Genomic DNA, 23,197 nt, shown 5'->3' with positions numbered 1-23,197 from the left:
GCATACTTAATTTTATTGTAAGTTAATGTAACATTATGCACAGTTTCAACATTAACTCTAATATAACTCTAAAAATAACTTAAATAATGAATAATTTCAAAAAATATTGTACATAAGTTAAAATTGCTCCTAAAAATAAACAAAAGATTAAAAATAAAATAAAACGGGAAAAAATACATAGAAGACAGAATGTAAAAGATCATTACAGTTAGTGTGTTTAATGCTGTTGTCAGGTGGTCAATCCGCCGCAGTTCTCATCGGTCCAGCCTCTTCCACGTCAAGCCTAAGGGTGTCAAACATTCTGGGCCCATTCTCTGTGCCTATTTTGAGTTGAAGTAGTTTGTAACAACATCATGCATGTTGATCGAAAAATAGTATGAAAATATTTCTATATTTGATCACAGATCAGCTACTTGGCCAGCTGCCCCTGCCTCAGTGACAGGTCCAAGTTCCCCAACTTCTTCAGGACCATCTCCAGTGGCGTTTACCAAGCCGGTGCCTTCGCGAGACGGGCCGTTCGCTTCCAGCGGACCAGGGTAGGAGCTGTGGTTGGAAACAATGACTATGGTCTATTGGCTATAGATGTACATATATAAATAGAACGTGTGTATGTATATATATATATATATATATATATATATATATATATATATATATATATATATATATATATATATATATATATGTATATGCGCTTGTTTGCCAGTAACTAGTTCAAAATACATTTTGAAAAAAAACCACATATGGAGTCATACCTCAAATTAAAGCTATTCAAGAAGAACGTCCAGATATGACATGAATTTGTCAATATGCACTCATATGATGTTGTAATGACTGTAAAACCTTTTTTTCTTTGCTGGAAAATGACACCAATGATTAACTGTAACGTGTCATACCGCAAATGAAATGGCTCAATTAGGGATTTCCAGATATGACATTAGTTTGTCCATAATCCCTCATATGATGACGTACTGGATAAAAACTTGAAAATGTCACCAAAAACAAACCACATGGAATCATACCTCAAATGCAAGCTCTTGGCGAGGACTTTCCAGATGTGCAACTAACTTGTCAAGATGCACTGATATGATGATGTCATAACTGCAAAATGACCTTTTTCTATGAAAATGACACTAAGGATAACTGCAGTCATAAATCATAGCTCAAATGGGGTGGCCATCCGAAGCGGCAACATTTGAACGCTACCTCCGAAGTTTGAACCCCATTCGTCGCCCTGACGACGACTTCTTGAAAGGATTCTGAGAAAAAGAGTTCGGTCACCAAAGTCAACAACACCCCACTCGTTGTTGCCCGAGAGACACTTTGAGCAGCCATCAAACTCCTCAGCTGGCAAGTCTTCAGTTGTTAGGGCCTCCCTGCCACTCTGCAGTGGGGAAGAGTCCCTGGAGGGTTTGCAGCAACTCTTCACTGACACTTCCCAGCTCCGATGGTCCGATAACGTCTATGTGGCTGTTTAGGCTGCAGCTCACGCCCTCCACAGCCTCCTCGCCTGCCCTGACACAGCAGCACCACCTGTTCCTCTTCCAAACACATCAACCCCGCTGAGGTAAACACAGGGATGCATTTTAAAATGTATTATTCATAGATGCCATTCATTTAAATCATCATCAGACAGCAGAGGCATCAATTATAGTTCACATGCATACAATCGCACTCTGTTGTGGTCTTCCTTAATTACTGTATTAGTGGATCAACACTGAATTGTAACGCCGCCAAATTGTGATTCGTGCATTAGTCAGCGAGAAAACAAAATTGCCCTTACAGTTTCGACAAAGGGAAGACTTTCAGCAACAATAATAGATATGCACCAAATTTAAATGTTTTTGTCTTGGCACATGCCCCCCATTCTAAATGTATTGGCAGTTCCTTATTCTTATTTTCTTCAACAGTTTCTTTCTTAGGTTAATTGAAGACTCAAAATTATTCGTAGGTGTGAATGTGAGTGTGAATGATTGCTTGTCTATACGTGCCCTCTGATTGGCTGGCGACCAATCCATTGTGTACCCCGCCTCTCGCCCAAAGTCAGCTGGGATAGGCTGCAGCTCACCCGTGATCCTAGTGAGGATAAGCGGTATAGAGAACGGATGTTGGAGTTTTTATATCGGATGTCCTTGCTGCAAAGGTCAGTAGTATGTAATAGATGTAAAACAATAAAAACAATGTATTAACATGACTCCTGAAGAATGAGAACTAGATATAACAATTTTTGTTATATGTTATATAACATATAACAATTTTTTATTTACTGTATAGGTTTGGTAATAACTCTAATAATTAGAATTACGGTATGACTAATTAAGTCAAACTTTGTCTACATACAGTAGACAAGGTAAAAAAAGAAAAAGTGATGTAGATATGACTAAATATGGTTATACAATTGAATTGTATATGGCTGTTGGTAAATATACAGGAGGTATAAAATGTAGTGGTGCCATAATAAGCAACCGAAAATTGTGTAGTATAAATATAACGGTAATGGGGCAGCACAGCGCCCTACTCGTTAGTTTAGTCGTCAGGCAGACGACAGTGGAGAGGTTCTGGGTTCAAATCTCAGGTCTTTATGTCTCGGGTTTACATGTTCTCCCCGAGTCCTCGTACTTGTGTGCATTTTCTCCGGACTCTGACTTCCTCCGACATTCCAAAAAGAGGTTCATTGAAGACTCTAAATTGGCTCCAGCTCACCCTTGACCCCCATTTGGGCAATCCAAAATGGACGGATGGACTGAAGAGGAGGTTTCACTCGATCAACATGTGACGTTATTCAGCATACTGCGCATGTGTGTGGCGCTCTCTAGTGGCTTTAGGTCGTATGTACTTTCAAAAGGTCAACGGTCTCTGAAACACGAATGATGCTTTCCAGCTGTTGCAGCACTTAAACAAAGTGCGAGTCAGCACACCGCACGGGGACGAGTTACACTTCCAAGGGGCCGACATCCCGGCCAAGTACGACCTCGACCTTTCCTGAAACTGGCTGTGATTGGCCAGGTGGACGGCCTTGACCTGTACCTTAATGAGACGGCTATCCGGTGGAGCACGGGATCCAATCGGGTCGGCGATATCAAGTGGCCAACCTCTTTCTCCTGCTTCGATTTGGTCGTTAAGAGCGATTGCCTACGCTGCCATGTTAACCAAAATTGAATTTCTTTCTTTCTTGGATTGTCGGTGCCTACTTCAGTGTGCAGTGAGAGTTGCCCTCCTGGTGCCAATGTATAAATAATAATATTAGAGTATTATTGAATTTGGCCTCAATAAATGGACCTTTGACTCACTGAAAAAAATGAATTGTGGCCCTTCAAGATTTGTGTTTGAGTACCCCTGCTATAGACCCTTTTTAACATAAATTATTTCATTGGGCCTGAGGGACACACAAATGTTTTTGCGCCACATATTCCATCTAACAGCAAGTGAATGAATATAATAGGACCAGAAATATGAATCCTGATCCTAACGCAGCTAACCTTAAACCTAAACCCAACCCCAATCCTAAAATAATTTCAGCTGTATAATGAATCATGAATTAGTTGTTGCTGTTGGAAAGTACATTTAAATTTGAAAAGCTCACCGGGCACAAAATTTCCTGATATGTAGCCATCCTAATTGGTTTGTGCGCCATCTTTTATTTGTCTGACATGATAGGTCTGGTCACAAAACTTGCCATCTTGGTACGTTCATGTCTTTTTTTTTTCAGGTTCGAGCCAACAATTCCGAACTGAGCTTCCTGCTCCTCGTGTCTCTTAAATTCTGTTTCCTGTGCTCGCTGGTGTTCATGGGCCGCCCGTCCGCGTGTTCATGTCGCTTCCAGCAGGCCGCCTTCAGCATCAGTTTTGAGCTTTGCCTGTCCTGCCTCCTCATCAAGACTGTGGTGGTCTTGGCGGCCTTCCGCTCGGGTCGTTCTAGAAACTTAATGAAGTGGTTCGGTCCTTGTCAGCAGAAGGGATAACTTCAATGAGGCCAAGCTGATCACTTTCAGCATGCTCGTCTTCTGCACCGTGTGGGTGGCCTTCATGCCCGCTTACGTGCACTGTCACAGTGGAGATCTTTGACATCCTGACCTCCAGCTACGGCTTGCTCATTTGTATTTTTGCCGAAAAAAGTTTCGTCATTGTTCTGAGGCCAGAGAAAAACACCAAGAAACACTTGATGGCCAGGTAGTCTTTCTGTTGACTTTAACATTGTATTGTCATCGAAATCTTTGTTAGAACTCTTCCTGTTTATGAAGTTTTTGTAGTTGTGTGGCAAGATATGTCCTCTTAAATCTTAATCACCAAATGATAACCACTAGATGGCAACGTCAGACCAGTCAAGTTGTGCTTTTCCTCCTCATTTGACTTCACATGCTGTCAAACTTGAAATTTCCCAACTAGTAGTGTGTGCGTGTGTGTGGGCGACATAAAATGATGTTGAATTGAAAATTTTCAATAAATGACTGCTTAAAAATCTGTTAATTTGAGATTGTTTGGTGAGAAAGTGGAGAACGTGATATGATGAAAGTGACAAAAAAGTGCTGAACATTGCTTAGCCTGTTGGTACCTGTCATCTGTTTCGGGAGTTTCACAAATGGGCCAAGACTACGGGGGAACACAAGACCGGAGAGTTTTGTTCGTGTTTTCAATTAATCCACACGTTGTTAGGTTGGCAGAAGAAGAGCTAGGGGGAAGCTCTAGGACTCCCCCTACCTCTACTACCAACTCTACCATTTGGTTTGGGGGTTTCCGCTCCAACTTGCACCAAACATTTTGCGGCCACAGCTACGACTGGCTGCTTCAGCAATGGAGGCGTTGGATTACGGCCATTTTGGAGACTCGGGCAAATATTTCCATTTATACATACAGTATGCCTCTGTCCAACATCCTCATCTGATCTAACTGACCACACGGTCATATTGTAACAAACTAAAAGTTTTCCCAATTTTCTATAACACGTATCTTGTTCAGGGTCTTGGGCAGTGGGAGCCTATCCCAGCCGACAACACCCTGGACTGGTTGCCAGTCCATAACAGGGCACATACTGTGTACTGTATTGTTAAAACAGAAAATCTTTCACACTCTCAGTCACCGAGTGGGAAAAACGTCCTGCATGGGAGTCAGTCAAGTGCATCACTACGCCATCAGTGAATACTGATTGTTCAGAAACCCTTCTTTTTTCATTATTACTTCAAATCTATCTACAGTACTTTCTCGTGTGATAAAACGAGAGTGGTTGAATGAAGGCTAACTGATCTCACTTTAGAAACCAACAGACTGGCCTCATCTCAGCAAGTGGACCCTTGAGCGGGTTGTCTCTGCGGCCTTGTTGCTTTGCTTTGCTTTTGAAAAACACAGCTGCCTGCCTTTAATGACTGTTTTTGCTTGGTGTGGGAGATGGCCCGTCGACCACAGCCTGTATCTTGGCTGGATTGGGTCTTAGCTGGCCCGCCTCCACGATGAACCCCAGAAATTGAACGGAACGGGCATGAAATTCACACTTCGCTGCTTTGGCGAACAGACGGTTTTCAACAAGTCTCTGCAAGACTAGTCGAACATGCTGCTGGTGATCTTTGAGATCTCTGGAAAAAATGAGAATGTCATTCAAGTAAACAAAACAGAATCGACCAAACATATCGCGCAGTACGTCATTGATCAAGTTTTGGAACAGAGCGGGGGCATTCGTAAGACCGAACGGCATCATGAAGGCAGTCTTCCACTCATCACCCTTTCTGATTCTCACTAAGTGATAGGCATTACGCAAGTCCAGCTTAGTGGAGATGCTAGCAGAATGCAACGGCTTGAATGCAGAGTCCAACAGCGGCAGCGGGTACCTATTCTTGATCGTAATATCATTTAGGCCCCTGTAATCGACACAAGGACGACGCGTCCTGTCCTTCTTATCCATTAAAAAGAATCCTGCTCCTACTGGGGATTTCGAAGGTCGAATGAGCCCCACGGCTAGTGAAGATGAAATATAGTCCGTAAGAGCTTCCTGTTCAGGTTTGGACACGTGGTATAGTTTAGCGTTCGACAATGGCGCAAAATTAGTTGGCACAGTGAAGTGAGTTTCATTTACAATTTGGATATATAATGAGGGGGACAAACTGGGTCCAAATAAAATATTTAGCAGCTTCTAAATGATTTATTCATTATAGTTCAGGTAATAAAAAATATAACAGATACATATTATAACATTCAGGTGTGTTGTCAGAAAATGCAATTCTCTTTCTAACAGTGCTTATGCAACTTTTCAGCGGCTCGGCCCATGATGGCTTTCTTTGTGTTTCTCTCTGGTCTCAGCAGGATTATGTAACATTTGGGTCCAAAGAGCGCTACCAAGAGGCCAAAACTGGAGGCCAAGATGGCAAAGACCTCCACCGCGTCTGCATACTTTCCGGGAGAGTTGATGTAAGCCGGGACGAATGCGACCCATACTGCACAAAAGATCAACATACTAAAGGTAATCATTTTGGCCTCGTTGAAGTTGTCGGGCAGATTCCTTACCATGAATGCCAGCAGAAAGCTGAGGATAGCCAGTATAGCAATATAGCCCAGCAGTACTGCAAAACTCACAGTGGACCCAACCACACACTCATACACGATCTTATCTTTGTGGTATTCAATGTTTTTATGAGGACTTGGTGAGGCAGAGACTATCCAAGCAGTGCAGACAATGGCCTGAATGCAAGTCAGAGCCAGAATTGTGCCTCTCTGCTTCATGGCACCAAACCATTTGAGACTGGCTCCCCCTCCTGGTTTGGAGGCACTGAACACAGCCAGAACCACCATGGTTTTAACCAGGATGCAGGACACACAAAGCACAAAACTGATGCCAAATGCCACGTGCCTCATCTGGCAAGTCCACAATCTCGGATGGCCGATGAAGAGCAGTGAACAGAGGAAGCACAGTTTGAGCGATATCAATAGCAGGAAACTGAGTTGCGAATTGTTGGCCCGTACAATGGGTGTGCCGCGATGGTAGATGAAAATCCCCAGAACAACAGCACAGATTAACGTGCCCAGTAATGAGAAGCTTGTCAAGCAGATACCAAGGGGGTCATGGTAAGAGAGGAACTCTGTTATCTTTGGAACACAACGGTCACGTTGAGGACTGGACCAGAAATCCTCTGGACAACTGGAGCACTCCATGGAGTCTGCAGAAACAGTAGAAGTGATTGCAAACATTTGAAGTATAGTTTTGGCATTTTGAAAGGTAATTCCATGATGAACTTGGGGGATCTGTACAAGAGAGTTTGCATCAATATAGGCTGTATATAAAGCAATGCGGCCGTCCGAATAGTCAGTCAAAGCCATCAAAAAATCAACAGGCATGTCTTTCTGTCTGCTCCAAGGTAAGCAATGTACTTGTATTATGCTGTTGTTAGCTTCTTAAACAAAATGTGTTACTTATGTGAGGCTTAAACCAGCTAAGTGAACAAGGCTAGCTTCATAATCCTGGTTGCAATGTTTGTCCAAGCATGTTAGAGTGCAATAGTAAATCAAGAGCGAGCCAACTTTACAGGGTCAGTATTTCTCCTTAATATCACAGCCCTCTCCTCTGTCGCGAAATGTGATCTTTATGCATTAGCTTCCATCTTGATTTTTTTGGGGCTTTATTTTCTTGTGTCAGTTTGATATAGTGGATGTAACCTTCTAAGGCAAACTACACAAACTGAAATGTCATTTTCTTGTGTCCTTCTCCTCGAGTGTCTCATTGGGCCAAGCCATGGACTCCGTGCAGCGACGTGAGGCCTGCCTGTTGCCGGACACAAATAGAGGAGCAACTGGTTGTGTTAAGTGTTTGGATAACGTGTCTCACAAGTCATTCACCACGAGAAAAATAACGAGGAAAAGACCCGATAAGGTATAGAGCTAGCATCACAGTTCACAAATCAATTCAAATGGAATTGATTTGTTTTAGGGGCTTCAATCATTTGCAAATTTTCACTATTCCCCCCATATAGCGGGTGTATTTTGTATTTTTTTAGCAATATTGGGGGCCTGGATGCCACATGGCACCATGCTTCCTCTCACAGGTCAGTCTTGGTACTACCACAGACATCCTTATCTGTGCTGAGTGCTTTGGTCAACTCGAATATACCATATACTATAAGCAGTAAGTATTTACAGTTGCTATTCCCCCCTGCCCATGTGTTGGGTCTCGTTCGTTTTTTTTAAACATGTTATAAATCGGGATGTGTTTACCACGCTTATGTAGGACGGGTCTTCTGAAAACGAAACCTAAAAACAATGACCCACTTGTCGTGTTGCTGATCTTGCCCTCAGAACAAAGGATGCAGTCAAAGCAACACTCAGGTTGTCTTTTCTTTCTGGCCATGCGAGAACCTGGAGGACAACTCTCACTGCACACAGACTGAGGAGGCTGCACATGAAGAAAATAATCTATTGAACATGATCACAATATTGCTGTACATCATAACACATTTGGAATTGACCTTTTTGGATCCAAAGCTCCAGATGATTTTGTTATCATCAAGTGTGAGCTCTTCGCCTTTGAATGCTGACTCCTTAACTTCACCGACATGCTGAACTTTGGTTTGCCCGTCAGGCAGCCATTGCCAGTTTATGACATCATATATCTGTACTGCATCACCACTGTCATCAAACGACACTTGGTCACCAAAAGATGTGGTAAAGTTGACCTTTTGCAAATAATGCAGAAGCTGCGAATGACAGTTAAAAAAAACCAAATACATTGAATTAGACATACAAAATGTACAAATAATGACATTCAAAATATGTGAGTGAGTTTTTATCTAAATATGATTGCTATCATGGATGAAATAATGGTAGGGTAAAAAAATAGAGAATAAACGCATACGAGAGTAACCTCAAAATTTTAGGGGAAGAAGTGATAGGTAAAGATAAGGTAAGTCATCATATTACAGAAAAAGGAATACAACTGTAATATTACATGAGAAAAGTTAACAATTTTACCAAAAATAAAATTCATAATAGTTTCAGAAAAATGTCATTTGATTTGAAGTCAGAATATTACAAAAAATGAATTGTAAAAACAAACAAAACAAAACCAATCAGATTTTTCAATTTATTCTTAAATTAATACAATTTCCAGTGTAAAGTTTATGTTACATATTCATACAAAGTCATAATATGATAATTTTACTGGAATAAAATACTGATATGACAAGAAAAAAAGTCTGCATTTTGCAAGAATAAATTCATAATATTTTAAGAAAAATGGATTTTCTGAGAATTAAGTCATAATGCCGCAATAGCAAAATAGATTCACAGAAATTAAGTATATTTCAGAAGAAGAATTATTATTACAGAAATGAAGTTGTACTTTTAGACAAAATAGTCAGATTTTGTTTCAATAATTCATTTAGAATATTTTCAGGAGTGAGGTCAGAATATTAACAGAAAAAAGCCATCCCAAATACAACTTTTACTCCAGAAACTTGACAACGTTTTTGGTCATAACATTCTGAAGGTTAGTAATATTAAGCCTCAATTTTACAATTTTCATTCTTCGCAGGACTGTATGCATGAAGTACCTGTAATTATATTGTAATGTGTCTTTCAAAATAATTGAATTTGACACCGGGTTTACCAACATGTTAAATTCATACCTCTCTGACAAAATGTAGTCTCTTTATAAAGCTAGAAATACCGCTCCTCTAATAGATTGTGCGGGTTTACCTCAGTCTATAATTTTCTATACCTGCCATGGCTCCAGTCCCTGCAAAGTGACACAGCTGTGGCCGCGGAAAGGCCCCCTCCCGGGCACACAATGCAGCAGGTCATGGAGGGCATGAGCCAAAGCGTAGACCGCCTTGTAAATATTATACTCAGGTCTGAGGTTTGAAACATCCAAAAAATCTGTCTCTACACTCGCCAAGTCTTCACGGCCCGTGCATGTCTCTCCACCCGCCTCCAACCAGCCCGCTGGAGGTGCAAACCGACAATGAAATATGTGTTCCCAGAATTGGTTCACCTGGAAAAAGAAGAACAGTCGTCATTTGAACAGTAGTAGCCTCTTCAATTGAAGGTGCGGTTCGAGTTTAAAGGCTCACCAGGCTGTATTCGCTTTTGTCATGTTCGTCAGGACGTATTTGTGAGAGGAAGTCGCGGAGTCCCAGTATTTCTCCTCTGCGGATGGCGATGCCCAGCGTGCCCCCCAGATAGTACATGAAACGGGATGTATGCAATACCGTGGCTGCTGTCCAGGCTTCGCTGGCGATCCACTGCAGGCCCGTCACGTTCTGCTTCATGACCTTTGGGGTGCAAATAATCCGAATGCTAGACTTTATGTTGAAGAGAGCAGTCAAATTGTTTGTTAGTTCCCAAGCTACATCCAATTACCTGGAGGATGAGTTCAGACCTCTTTATTTTAAATGGACCATGAATTAAAGCGATGAAGCATAGTCTGATTACTAAATCAGCAAGTTCATCAGAAAGGAGCGTTAGGGCCACATTGAAGACAAAATAGAAATACATTCTATGGCAATATTATGAGAATAAAGTCGAAATAGTCATAATATAATATAATCTATCCATCCATCCATTTTCTGAGCCTTTTCTCCTCACTGGGGTCGCGGGCGTGCTGGAGCCTATCCCAGCTGTCATCGGGCAGGAGGCGGGGTACACCCTGAACTGGTTGCCAGCCAATCGCAGGGCACATACAAACAAACAACCATTCGCACGCACAGTCACACCTACGGGCAATTTAGAGTCTCCAATTAATGCATGTTTTTGGGATGTGGGAGGAAACCGGAGTGCCCGGAGAAAACCCACGCAGGCATGCAAACTCCCCACAGGCGGGGCCGGTTGAACCCCGGTCCTCAGAACTGTGAGGCTGACGCTCTAACCAGTCGTCCAACGTGCCGGCTAATATAATATAAGATAATATAATATAATATAATTTTTTAACAAGTAATTGTAATTTTACGCTAGTTTTTTTTGGGTGTAAATTAAATTGTAATTTTACCAGAATAAACTGTCATAACTTCACATGAATAAGTATGTAATATAACAAGAAAATAAACTTCTACACAGATAAAGTTGTAACACCACAAGAAAAAGTCATTATTTTACAGGAATTAAATTATTATTTTATGAAAACAAAATTTCGACCAGAATAAAGTAGCTTTACAATTGTGATAATGAAATTCCTATTCACAAGAATAAATTTGTTTATTCTTTTTTTGAGTTTGTTTTTCTTTCATCTTTTATGTTAGATTTTTATGTACATATGTACATCACTTTGTCATAGCTGTGAGTTATTTTTAATGTGGTCTAAAAATAAAGCTGAGTTGAGTAATATTTAAAGAAAAAAAGGGCAGAATTTTACGATAATAAGACCTAGTACATGTTCAATGTCATAAATCTACTGTACAACACTAAAGCCACAGTAATACAAATCAGTATTGTTTTTACAGCAATAAAGTGGTAGTATTACAATATTTTAAGAATATTTATTAATATTAAATTATTATTTAACACAAAAAAGAAAATTCCTCTTTTATTCTGTCTACTGATGACAATTTAGTCAAACTTATCCAATAGCATGTTGAAGTAAGGTATTGGACATTTACCTACACAATCGATCCATCCATCCATTTTCTGAGCCGCTTCTCCTCACTGGGGTCGCGGGCGTGCTGGAGCCTATCCCAGCTGTCATCGGGCAGGAGGCGGGGTACACCCTGAACTGGTTGCCAGCCAATGGCAGGGCACATAGAAACAAACAACCATTCGCACTCACAGTCATGCCTACGGGCAATTTAGAGTCTCCAATTCATGCATGTTTTTGGGATGTGGGAGGAAACCGGAGTGCCCGGAGAAAACCCACGCAGGCACGGGGAGAACATGCAAACTCCACACAGGCGGGGCCGGGGATTGAACCCGGGTCCTCAGAACTGTGAGGCTGACGCTCTAACCAGTCGTCCACCATGCCTCCCTACACAATCTAATGAGATCCAATACAAGAGCTGTGTGAAACATTCTACCTTTATAAAAAGATAATAATGCTCAGTTTTCGAGTATGTATCAATTATTAAGTTTGGTATTGATTTGGCAATGTAGTCATGATTGTGGTTGTTGTTGTTGTTTTCTGCAGTAAGAATAAAACTAAGTCGGTATTGGAAAATTACAGAAAATAAATCATCATCTCATTCACACAGACTTGATAAATGAATGATAAATTTCTCTTTTATATCTTGATTCCAACCTCTTCCATCAGATGGAGCATGTGGCTTTCGTGCGCAAACACCATGACGACGCGGGCTGTCGATGTCCTCATTATGTCCACAATCCTCTGGAGCTCCGGCGGGTCGTTGTCCCACGGTAGGACCTCCAGGTAGGCCAAGCAACCGCTGCCAGACTCGGCCAGCTCGTGCTGGAAGGCCCGGGCCACGCCGACTCCGTAGTCATCGGCCGTGACCAGCAGGCCGGTCCAAGTCCAGCGGAAGTGTTTGAGGATCTGAATCAAAGCTCGAACCTGAACAGAGAGATTAGAAGATATTGTAGACTCACAAGACACTTCTTTAGGTGTACCAGCATGAATCAGACACAATACGACAATTAAAAGAAAACTGGAGACTGCGAGTTTTGTTGAAAATGTGAACGCTGAAGCTGAACTGAAATGCTGCGGAATTAATTACGTTTTTGACATGTACAATATGAGACTTGAAGTTGGAATGGTTTGAATCAGAACATTTTGCAGTGTGAATATCCATCCATCCATCCATTTTCTGAGCCGCTTCTCCTCACCTCACGCAAACCCCACACAGTCGGGGTCGGGGATTGAACCCCGCTCCTCAGAACTGTGAGGCTGACGCTCTAACCAGTCGTCCACCATGCCGCGAAGTGTGAATATTATTCTAATATTCCAATATTATAATTGTAATACTGCACTGCATTTTACAGTGAGATGTTCCTTATATTTTTAACCCTCTCCTTACCGAAATATTAAAACCATTTCTTAGTATCACATGGTGCAGTTGTACACTACTAATAACACCTCATTCAATCAAAAGTGAACATTATCTTAGAAAACAGCCCGATTTTTTTTGATACAGCTCCCGTGACTATATGCTACTTGATTGATCCATAAATGTTGCTTCAACCTGGAAGTCGTCATTCGGGATGGTTCTGAAGAAGGATGGGAACAGTTTCCGATTGCTTAAACAGGAACACGTGGAAAAATAACTCACCTGTAGATAGAAACCAACACAATACACATAAAGTAGCTCGTTTAAAGTCTGCATTTAAAGAGTGATTAAAGAAGAACCTCACAACGGGCATCCTGTATAAACCCAGCACCACGGACATGGCGATGGAGAATGTCGAATAGGAATCGCCCACAATCCCAAGCACCGGAGGGGTTCCCACACAGTTGTCCTGCGACACAAACTGTTCCTCTTGCCCGCTGACCAGCGAAAACCCTCCGCTGAACCCGACCACCAGTTCGCCGCAGTTATCGTAAAGTCGGTAACCCAGAGTGAGGCCTGGCAGCAACTCCTTGTTTCTGTTGATCTCGTCCACAGCGAAGGCCATGGTCATGAGGTGCCTGAAGCCTAAGGTGTCAAAGCTGACACATGCACACAAAAAGTCAACAAAGAAGACAGTGGAATTGGTAGTACAGGTCTGCATATTCCAGTACGTACCCCTGGCACCTGGGCTGGCGTGGTTCCGAAGTGAACGTCTGCTCAGGGAACACAGACTTGAAATGGACCTCAAAGAGCCCGCCCAAAACCACATCGCCGGGCTGGTGCACCTCATTCAGCTGGAAATGCCTCCATAGCTTGCATGAAGTGGAATGAGAAGATGAGCTCAAAGAGGACGAGGAGAAATGAGTCAAGAGCAGACACGAGAAGAAATGTTTGTCAAGGAACAGCCCCATGATGCCTGGTCTCATTTTTGCTCCATTTCTTCATGCCACATTGTTTTATATGCGGTGCTGAATCGTCATTCTCATCACAAGTGTATGGACGCTAGCACCTCCCATCAGGATCTGCAATATGGGGTGGAATAATACCACAGCGGAGTGATTCTCAACCACTTATCCAATTTCATTGAATTCACCACGACAAGTAAAGTGTGCAATGATCCTTAAAAGAATATTGCTCCCTTTCAAAATTGAACATGTTGGTAATTACTCTTATTTGAAATGCATAAAGGTTGCATGAAAAAAAAACATGGGGTTCCTCCAGTTGTGTATGTTTACTGTAGCTAAATATGTTCACCTAAATACAGTATTAGAAACAATTCTCGTTATAATGCAAAAAAAGTGCAAACTAGAACCATAATCAATCAAAATGGAACATTATCTTTGTGGAGCTAATATTTGATTTGATATTTGTATTGGATCTCATTGAAGCTAGTGTACCAGCTATATACTGTATAGAGTCTAAATACTACACATTTTTTAAATGGTTAATTGACAGTAGCGTGTCCCTGAATCATTCTGAAACAATGCATGTTATGACAACAAGAACTTAACTTTTTATTTATTTATTTATTTATTTTAGTAAATTGTCCATTAGGTGATAAATACAGTATTTTCACTGAAGTACATTGCATTCATATATCTTTATTGTCATTTTTTACATGCACGTTAAGAGATAGACTGCAAATTATAATAAAATACAATTGTCTCACGGACCTGTATTAAACATTTTCCCCATGACATGCTTTTTGGTATTCTTTTCAGACTTTATTAGTATTATGTAACATTTAGGTGCAAAAATGCTGAATGGTAAACTAAAGGCTGACGACAAAATGGCAAATATCTCCACAGCCACAGTAAACTTGCCAGGGGAGCTGACATACGCTGGAATAAAGGTGATCCAGACTGCGCAGAATATCAACATGCTAAATGAGATCAATTTGGCCTCGTTAAAGTTCTCAGGCAGCTTACTTGCTAGAAATGCCAGAACTAAACATATAATTGAAAGAAAGCCTGCAGCACTGCAGAGAACGCAGCTTCAGAGCTGGTGTTGCTTTCTAAAATGATCTTATTGCTGTATCTGAAAACCACAGCTAGAAAGGGTGCGTTTAATTTGAGCCAAAGCACGCATAATAGAATTTGCACCAGAGTGCAGGAGCACACTATGACCCGCTGCTGCGCCAGCCCAAACTTTCCGGCTAACTTGCTGTCACCACCACAATCGGCTTACCCGAGACGGAAGAGATGCAGAGAGCGAATGTCACTCGGAACGCTGTATGGCGCGGCATGCACACACACCCACGCCGTGGGTCTGCCAATGAATGCGAGGGGGCAAAGAAAGCACAAAAAGAGAGAAAACAGCAAGAAGATGCTCAGTTCGGAGTTACTGGCCTTGATCGCCGGAATGTGTCCGTAGTAGATGAAGATGAGCATGGTGGCCAGCGACAGCGAGGCCCCCAGCAGAGACACAACGGTCAAAGCTATGCCCATCGGCTTGTAATAGGTCAGGGACTTTATTGTCTTCGGAACGCACTCATCCCTCCTCTCGTTGGAGCAGAACTCCTGAGGACAGGGCGCGCAATCTACTGCAAAGTTTGATTTCTGCATCTGAAATTGGTTTCTTGAGTACATGTTGATGCACGCACCTGTTGTGTTGGCAATAGTACATTCAGTGCATGGGATACAGTCAAAACAACAGGTTGGTTCTCCCTTTATCTGCACTTTCCCTGTCCCCACTGGACATTCCACAGAGCACACCGATACTGGAACCTCAGGAGTTAAAATGAAGTATCCTTTAGATGCAGTGGTGGGAAGCAACAAAGTACAAATACTTTGACTTTTTACTTTTACTCCCTGCATTTGACACCAGATTTCTGTACTTTGGACTATTTTGTCACAATTGAAAGATGGACTATTGGGAAGTTATTAAACTCACCCTGCACACTTGACTTCAGGAGGGTTGTGCTGAAATGTTGAGGTGCTTCCTATCGCTTTGTTAAAAATTGGGAAAATGCCCCCAGTCATGATGTCCCTCTCTGTAAAAGACTGGGCATGTTGAACCTGCCAAACAGCTCACAACCACTCACTGCAACAAATGGCAAAACAGACAAGAGAGAGGACAAGAGGATGGCTTTGCCCAGCATGTTTGCTCTGCAGTAAGAGAGACGAGGACTTGGCTATTATATGATGCAAATGGATTTGTTCTCTTAATAAACAGTGGATATAATCCCCATTGGGGGTAGCCATCACATGTTATATCTGTGTGTGCGCATAGAAAAATGAGAGTGGAATTTGCCTGAAGATAAGTTTGCTGATATTACATTGAAAATAATGATTAGAACTAAATACGGCAATTAAGTGCATCATTTGCACAATTGTGAAAAAAAAAAAAATCTTCATTACCACATTACTGGTAACCTTTCATTGCTCAGTGACTCTCCGTACTGTGTTTTTATGTCTCAAAAGTATTTTCTGTCAAATGGCTGTCTATTGTTGTACTAGAGCAGTTCCAACTACCAGAGACAAATTCCTTGTGTGTTTTTGACATACTTGGCAAATAAAGATGATTCTGATTCATGTCTGTGGAGGATTGCTCATCGTATGTTGCTTGTGCACATTGCTTGCTCATTGGCAGGGATGATACAGGTTGCAATTTAATTACTGACTTTAGACACCTGGTCTACATAACACTGCGGTGGGATGGATTTTATATTTTGAAGGAAAATATGGACCCAATGTCATCAGATTCAATTAATTTAATGAATGAATCTACTGTACAAGTTAGGAGTCGATATAGTTTCAGACTATGACGAAAGTATACACTACCGTACTTGACATAGGGGACACTTTTAAAGGGTTCTTGAAGGTATTTTTCCCATGAGATGTTTTCTGCAGTTTTTCTCTGGTCTGAAGATGATAATGTAGCACTTTGGAACAAATATACAAACCAGCATTCCAAAACTGGAGGCCAGAATGGCGAAAATCTCCACGGCAACTGTGAATTTGCCAGGGGAACTGACATAAACCGGGATGAAGACAATCCACACCATACAGAATATTAGCATGCTGAAGGTGATCAGCTTGGCTTCATTAAAACTGTCTGGTAAGTTCCTGGCCAGAAAAGCAAGAATAAAACACAAGAGGGCAAGAAGTCCTATGTAACCCAACACAGCCCAGAACCCAACAGCTGAACCCAGTGCGCATTCAAGGATTATCTTCTCCTTGTAGTATTTCACATTCATGGCAGGGAACGGCGGATTTGTACACAGCCAAATGATACAGAACAGAACCTGGACTAGAGTGAGAACCAGAACACTGAGCCTCTGCTGGGCATGACCAAACAGTTTAATATTTTTGCCGGGAAATGTGGCTCGGAAAGCCATCAGCACTACTAAAGTTTTCCCCAGAACACAGGAGATGCAGAGCACAAAGGTGATGCCAAAGGCCGTGTGGCGCAGCATGCAGGACCACTCAGTCGGCCGGCCAATGAAGGTCAGAGAGCATAGGAAGCATAGTTTTAAGGAGATGAGCAGCAGGAAACTTAGCTCTGAGTTGTTGGCTTTGACGATGGGAGTCTCTTTGTGGGTCAGAAATATGAGGAAAGTCAGAAAGGCTAAAAACACACCAACACAGCTGAATGCCGTTAAAAGAGCACCCATGATATCTTTATGAGAAAGGTACTCAGTGGGTTTTGGAAGGCACTGGTCTTTTTTTGTATTGGGCCAGAATTCCAGTGAACATGCCAAACAGTCAGGAGAATCTGAAACCACAAATTGACACGTGTAATGAAATCATTTAAGCATGCTCCAATGCACAGGACAGAGTCAACTTTGAAATCGCCCCTCACCTGTCTGATTACTTATTGTTCCCTCGGGACACTCAAAGCAATCAAAGCAGCACACGGGCTTGTTTTTGTTTATGGCCTTGCGGGTCCCTGGCGGACATGGTTCCGTGCACACAGACCGTGGCACCTGGCGAGGTGAAATGAAGAGAGAATAGGAAGTGGATTACAACCACTCACATCTACTTGAAAAAGAACATAAGGCTCACTTTACCTCTGTGCTGTTTCCCCCCCAAACTATGTTGGCATCTTCTCTCAGTTTGAGCTTTTTACCCACTGGAAAAGACGTGTCGTACTGGCCAATGTTCAGGATCTCGACTGAGCCGTCGTCATTCATGTGCCAGTTGACTAAGTCGTACTGGGCCACAGAGTCGCCATTATCATCGAAGAATACCTTGGCACCGTTCTGCGTCGTAAAATTTACATATTTAATGTGCTCCAACACCTGAAGAGATATTAGACAGACCGATAAAAACATGTTCATAGGTCAGATTTGACACAGATACTGTATGCTTTATATTTACCATTTTAGGCTGGACCTCACTCTTGTTTACACAGGAATTTCCTGTGGTGGGATTGACCCCATTTTCACACTGCAGCAATGAATGAAGTGCATATGCAACCAAGTACACAGCTTTGTACACATTATTCTCTGCCCTGAGGTTGTTCACGTCCGTGTAGTCACTGGAGACAGTTTTCAGGTCCTCTGCACCAGTGCACAGGTTTGAGGTGTTGGAAGGAGAGAAGCTGCAGTCAAAGAACTTCTCCCAGAAAGCCTCAATTATACCAGTGTCAGGCTCATCAGATGGTTTCAGGTCGAGTAGGAACTCGCCCAGCCCGGGAATAGACACGTCTGGTAGTGCAAAGCCCATCGCCCCTTGTAGAATGTTCTTCCTCTCCAGGGATGCGAGGTCCTGTTGTGTGATCCACGCTTCGCTGCCAACCCAATGCTTCCCATTTATGTTGTAGCTTTCCATTTTTGATAGAAATGACTTGATGTAAGATAAAGACATGAACAGCAGGACCACTTTGGATGATGATTCCCTCAGCATCTTCACAATGGCCTTCTGCTTTTTTGTGGAAGTCTTTAGGTATGGTAGTCGATATTCAACACATATGCCCTCCTTCATTGCTTCCACAATAAATTCAGCTGTGCCCTCATCGGCGTACAAGGTTTCTGAATAAATAATCCCCACCCAGCGCCAGTCAAAATACTTCATGAGCTGCACCAGCCCCAGCACCTGAAAGTGATCGCTTGGCACGGTTCTGAAGAAGGTGGGATACAGATTCTTATCTGACAAACACGCACATGTTGAAAGATGGCTGACCTTCAAGTGAAACAAAGAAACACATTAAATCCTTCATCCAACCGTTTTCTATACCACTTATCCTTTTCAGTGTCAAAAGTAGCCTGCACTGGTCATCAGTCAATCACAGGGCAATATAGAGACACAACCATTCCCACAAACATTCTCACTGTCACTGACATAGAACTGAACCCACCCTGCCTAGACCAAAGTCGGGCGAGTGTACCACTACACCATCACATTAAATCCTGACATGCGAAAAGGTCTTTCTACGTTTTCTCCTCACCTGTGGAATGGACAACGGGCTCAGAAGGATGTTGATATCTTCGCTTATTCCGGACGATGAGTGACCAAGAAGGGCCTGGATCCGACCACCGCATGCAGACTCCTCTCGGCTTACAGCTTCTATCGCCGCTCGTATCAGGTTCTCACTCCCGCAGCCGTTGTAGATCCGATAACCCAGACTGATTCCTGGAAGGAGCTGCGTATTCCTGTTGATCTCCTCCACCGTGAACATCACAGTGCGGACAAACTTCAGTTCTCTGTCATTCCACCTGTGAACCATTTCAAGTGTTAAACATTTGGACGTACAATACAGTTTTACACACCAACTTACTTTGTGCAGTATGAATATGGAACCGCCTTATAGTCATTATCATTTAGTTTTCGAGTGCTTGCCAGGGAGAAAATCCCTCCAATCAGAATATCTCCTTCCCTGGAGAACTCCAAGAAGCCTGTCTGCCCAATCAGTTTGCATGTTCGGTTCTCTGAGTTGGTCGTCGCCAGCAAGCTGATGATCACAATGAACCAACCCATTGTCAGCCACCCTCCCCTTCCCTGATGCAATACTGACCCTGGGAGCTGACCTTTATAGAGATTGCAGCAGCCAATATGCACTTTCTGCCAATTCCCAAACGAATACTGCATGTTTTTCAGTGGTTGTTTTCCTGATATGGATATGACATTTTTGGGATTAATTATTTGCTTATCTTCTAACAGACTTTTATCTACTTTAAGTTTTGTAGATAGCTACATTTACGGATTCCATGGTTATCGGAATTTTTCAACTTGTCAAATGTCACATTATGTGATCCAACAGAAAATCATTTCCAACAGTATAAAGGTCCTTCATTAAAATGATTTAGTATTTTGTTTTAGTGTTTTGGCAAACAGGCTGGACAGAAAATGCTGTACTCTGTGATTAGGGGATAATTTTAGAGCTCAATATTTTTATTTAAAAAGACAAGGGACGAAGCTTTTTCAGGAATCCCATTACTAGGTTCATCACCGACTACTTAGACTGCATCATTTTTTTGGACTGAAAGTCCGACTCAGTTCTCATGAAGTACATTTCCTTGGGTATGTACGTTTCTTTTTCAAATCTTTACACATTTGTTCATTTGTACTTCTGTTGTTTCTAAATATGCATAGTATATGTATGTAATTATTGTATGAATATGTGAGTGCGTGAGCACAAATACTGTACTGTATTTAGTTTTCATGTACGTAGGAATTTGTGACAAACTGTGTGAAGACAGGATAGGACATTTCTATTCCAGTTGACCAGTGGAGATGCAGTAGGACTGAATAAACTTGCTGTATGTTTCTGCCTACTCATTTTCCAACATGTTAAATATGCAATAGATATGTTTTTGTTTTGCTGAAGTATTGTGTGACTACTTTGATTTGTTTGTTTTATTGTTTACTGTGTGATCTCATATGTTTGAAATGACACCTTGATTCACTCATTGGTTCGTTTAAAGAAATTGTAAACAAAAACAACTACACTTGCATTATTCCACTTATGTCAATGTCAGACTGCAGTACAACAAATCAAATGGAGCCCTTTTGAGTATGTTGGGTAATAATGCAGGTGACGGAAAGAAAAACACACAAAGAAGATGACTTTTTCTGTATTTGTAGCTTGGCTTTTAGAGTTGTTGCCCACTCGACATCCATTGCAGCATGGTCATCCTGGAAGCCTCCCACCGCAATCTGCAATCCCTTCTCAAGGTTTCCTTTTTCCTTAAATGGGGTTTGGAGTTTTTCCTTGCCGGATCGGGGGGTCTAGATTAGGCGATGCTGTCTATCATTGCCAACTGTGGGCCTGTGAAGCCCTTTGAGACTCTTTTGTGATTAAGGGCAATACAAATAAATTTGACTTGAGTTAGGTTTGAAGTTATAAAAAAGGTATTGCATTTTTTTGTGACTTGGTGCAAACAATTTACAATTTAAATTTTTTAATTTACAATTTTCTGGGAAAGAATGGTGAAGAGGAAACAAATATTTTGATAGAAAGTGTGTTTCACAAATATTTAATAAGTCCCTATAAACAGCTGAAAATAAGTGAAATTCAGTATTGGATACTGAATATTTGATCATATCATGTCAGTATGACAATGACAAGGCAATGTCATGTCATAGGTGCATACCTTTGTGGTTGCGAGCACTTGTTTTGATCCTGCAGGATTCGTCATTAGAATTCATGCAATGCGTTTACTGTATTTGAAGCTTAATTTTCACAAACTGTAAAGGCATGACAGAATCGATCATTATTGGTTGTAAGACATCACAGAAAAAAAAGTAAAGTGTTCATTTACAGATTGATGAGACACTCAACAAACAACTGGAGATTATTTTAATGTTTCAAAATATAATGCCTGGTATGGTAAAAAAAAACAAAAAACAAAAAAAACATGCTTATATGGAATGAATGTGCCTTTAAATTGAAACATTAAACATCAACGTGTAAAAAGCACCAGGTTGTTAGAAGGAATGTTACGTCTCCCCCCCCCCTTTTTTTTTTTTTTTTAATATTATAGATCACAGAACTAGTGTGTAGACTCAAGACATTTTAGACATACAAATGTACACAGCATACTTTAAACATTTGATAAATAGAGATGGATGAATGTAAAATGTGAAGAGATTTTGAAGGTGTACAGTAATTGTTTTGCAATGTGACATAGCATTTGTCGACATTCTCACATTATTTGGTTCATCTTAATAACCAGCACATACTTTGTTGGTGCCCTTGAGTTGTGCACACAGGCTACTACCACCTGCACATGTAAGAAGATGCTCATAGGAGTCAGCTGAGTCCAGATGTAGAGCAGCAAAGTGGGAAGTGACGTCAACACACAGTACAAGTGAGACGTGAGCTCCCTGTGGTCTAACACAGGCCAGAGTTGTTGCAATGTTGACCCAAGGAATACATCTTCAAACCAGTGTTTGTCACTCTTGGTTGGATAAGGAAGGCAGAGAGTCAAGCCGAGAACGAGCACAGTGGCAGGGAGAGCTAGACATTGCTGCCGTGTGGGTCGGAACCACTTCATGGCACGATGAGCAGCCCAACAGGAGATGAGCAGATGTGAACTTTTGAACAGAGAATACTGAAGGCAGTAGGCCACGGTTATCCAGGAACACTGGAAGGATGGACGGACGGTGACTGGCAACGGAATCCAACACAGTTTGAAAGAAAAGAACGTCATAACGGTGGTGTTGCCGACTCTGATCGGTGACATTTTCATTCTGGTAATGTGAACCCATGCCAGCAAGATGGCAGCCAAAAACACTCTCCCAACCCATCTGCTGGTGTCGGCGGGCAGCCAAACTTCGTGCCTGGCCGGGCTGAATGTGATGGTGGCTGTGGAGGAGAAATCCACACATTTAACACATCTTTAGTAACGTATTGCCTTCTTTTTCTCCTCTGTTATTACCTGCGCTTGTGAGAAAGGAGGATCCTTTTGGGGACGGTGTTGGAAAGGTTTTGGACGGGATCTGCATTTGATGAAATAATACTTCAATTTGATGTACTGAAAAAAATGGCACCTGCCACAATTGTTTTGCCATCTTTATATTGGTACCTTCTTAACTTAAAAAAACATGCACCTATCTAGAACAGTATTTATTAAAAAAAGATAACCCAAATCAGACATGAATGTATTACTCACAAATTATACTTATCACTGAATGAATTGACCAACATAGATTTTAAAGTGTATTTTTTTTTCTACGTCTGACTCAAATATACGCAAAGCCCAGAATAAGTACATCTGCATGTATAACACTCTATTTAGGATCGATACAAGATCTTCATTCATTGAACACCTTGTTGTGCTTGTAGTTTACT

At 41.7% G+C, this 23,197-nt stretch overlaps 3 protein-coding genes and 1 pseudogene across 3 annotated transcripts; 1 reads left to right on the top strand and 3 right to left on the bottom strand.

Annotated features, from left to right (window-relative positions):
• Positions 1-220: 220 nt before the first annotated feature.
• Positions 221-4,173, top strand: LOC133405325 (extracellular calcium-sensing receptor-like; annotated as a pseudogene).
• Positions 4,174-6,215: 2,042 nt separating this feature from the next.
• On the bottom strand, positions 6,216-13,553 carry LOC133405324 (extracellular calcium-sensing receptor-like). Its single transcript, XM_061682183.1, has 8 exons — positions 13,266-13,553; positions 13,097-13,183; positions 12,199-12,468; positions 10,046-10,246; positions 9,694-9,966; positions 8,444-8,671; positions 8,268-8,370; positions 6,216-7,141 (listed from the first exon to the last, which is right to left on the bottom strand). The coding sequence occupies exons 1-8, from the start codon at positions 13,530-13,532 to the stop codon at positions 6,216-6,218; spliced, it is 2,355 nt and encodes a 784-aa protein (XP_061538167.1). The 5' UTR covers positions 13,533-13,553.
• Positions 13,554-14,309: 756 nt separating this feature from the next.
• On the bottom strand, positions 14,310-19,881 carry LOC133405322 (extracellular calcium-sensing receptor-like). The gene is made up of 7 exons (XM_061682181.1): positions 19,682-19,881; positions 19,352-19,619; positions 18,283-19,086; positions 17,973-18,203; positions 17,765-17,888; positions 16,788-17,677; positions 14,310-14,354 (listed from the first exon to the last, which is right to left on the bottom strand). Exons 1-7 carry the CDS (start codon positions 19,879-19,881, stop codon positions 14,310-14,312), a joined length of 2,562 nt encoding a protein of 853 aa, XP_061538165.1.
• LOC133404834 (vomeronasal type-2 receptor 26-like) lies at positions 14,627-15,549 on the bottom strand. Its single transcript, XM_061681214.1, is given in 4 exon segments — positions 14,627-14,934; positions 14,937-15,128; positions 15,131-15,215; positions 15,217-15,549. Coding segments are annotated over 4 exon segments (918 nt in total).
• Positions 19,882-23,197: the final 3,316 nt, after the last annotated feature.

This window comes from Phycodurus eques, chromosome 7 (assembly GCF_024500275.1).
Source record: "Phycodurus eques isolate BA_2022a chromosome 7, UOR_Pequ_1.1, whole genome shotgun sequence".
NCBI classification, from domain to species: Eukaryota; Metazoa; Chordata; class Actinopteri; order Syngnathiformes; family Syngnathidae; genus Phycodurus; species Phycodurus eques.
This window is presented reverse-complemented; position numbering and strand designations above follow the sequence as displayed.

Coding starts and splice junctions, on each gene's coding strand:
- LOC133405324 (XM_061682183.1), bottom strand. CDS start 13,532: ATGACCATGGCCTTCGCTGTGGACGAGATCAACAGAAACAAGGAGTTG. Junction 10,247..12,198: donor TGCTCCATCTGATGGAAGAG/GTTGGAATCAAG, acceptor TGCACCCCAAAG/GTCATGAAGCAGAACGTGAC. Junction 8,371..8,443: donor GGAGCTTTGGATCCAAAAAG/GTCAATTCCAAA, acceptor CTTCATGTGCAG/CCTCCTCAGTCTGTGTGCAG.
- LOC133405322 (XM_061682181.1), bottom strand. CDS start 19,881: ATGGGTTGGTTCATTGTGATCATCAGCTTGCTGGCGACGACCAACTCA. Junction 19,620..19,681: donor CCATATTCATACTGCACAAA/GTAAGTTGGTGT, acceptor AATGGTTCACAG/GTGGAATGACAGAGAACTGA. Junction 18,204..18,282: donor GTGAGGTCCAGCCTAAAATG/GTAAATATAAAG, acceptor ATATCTCTTCAG/GTGTTGGAGCACATTAAATA.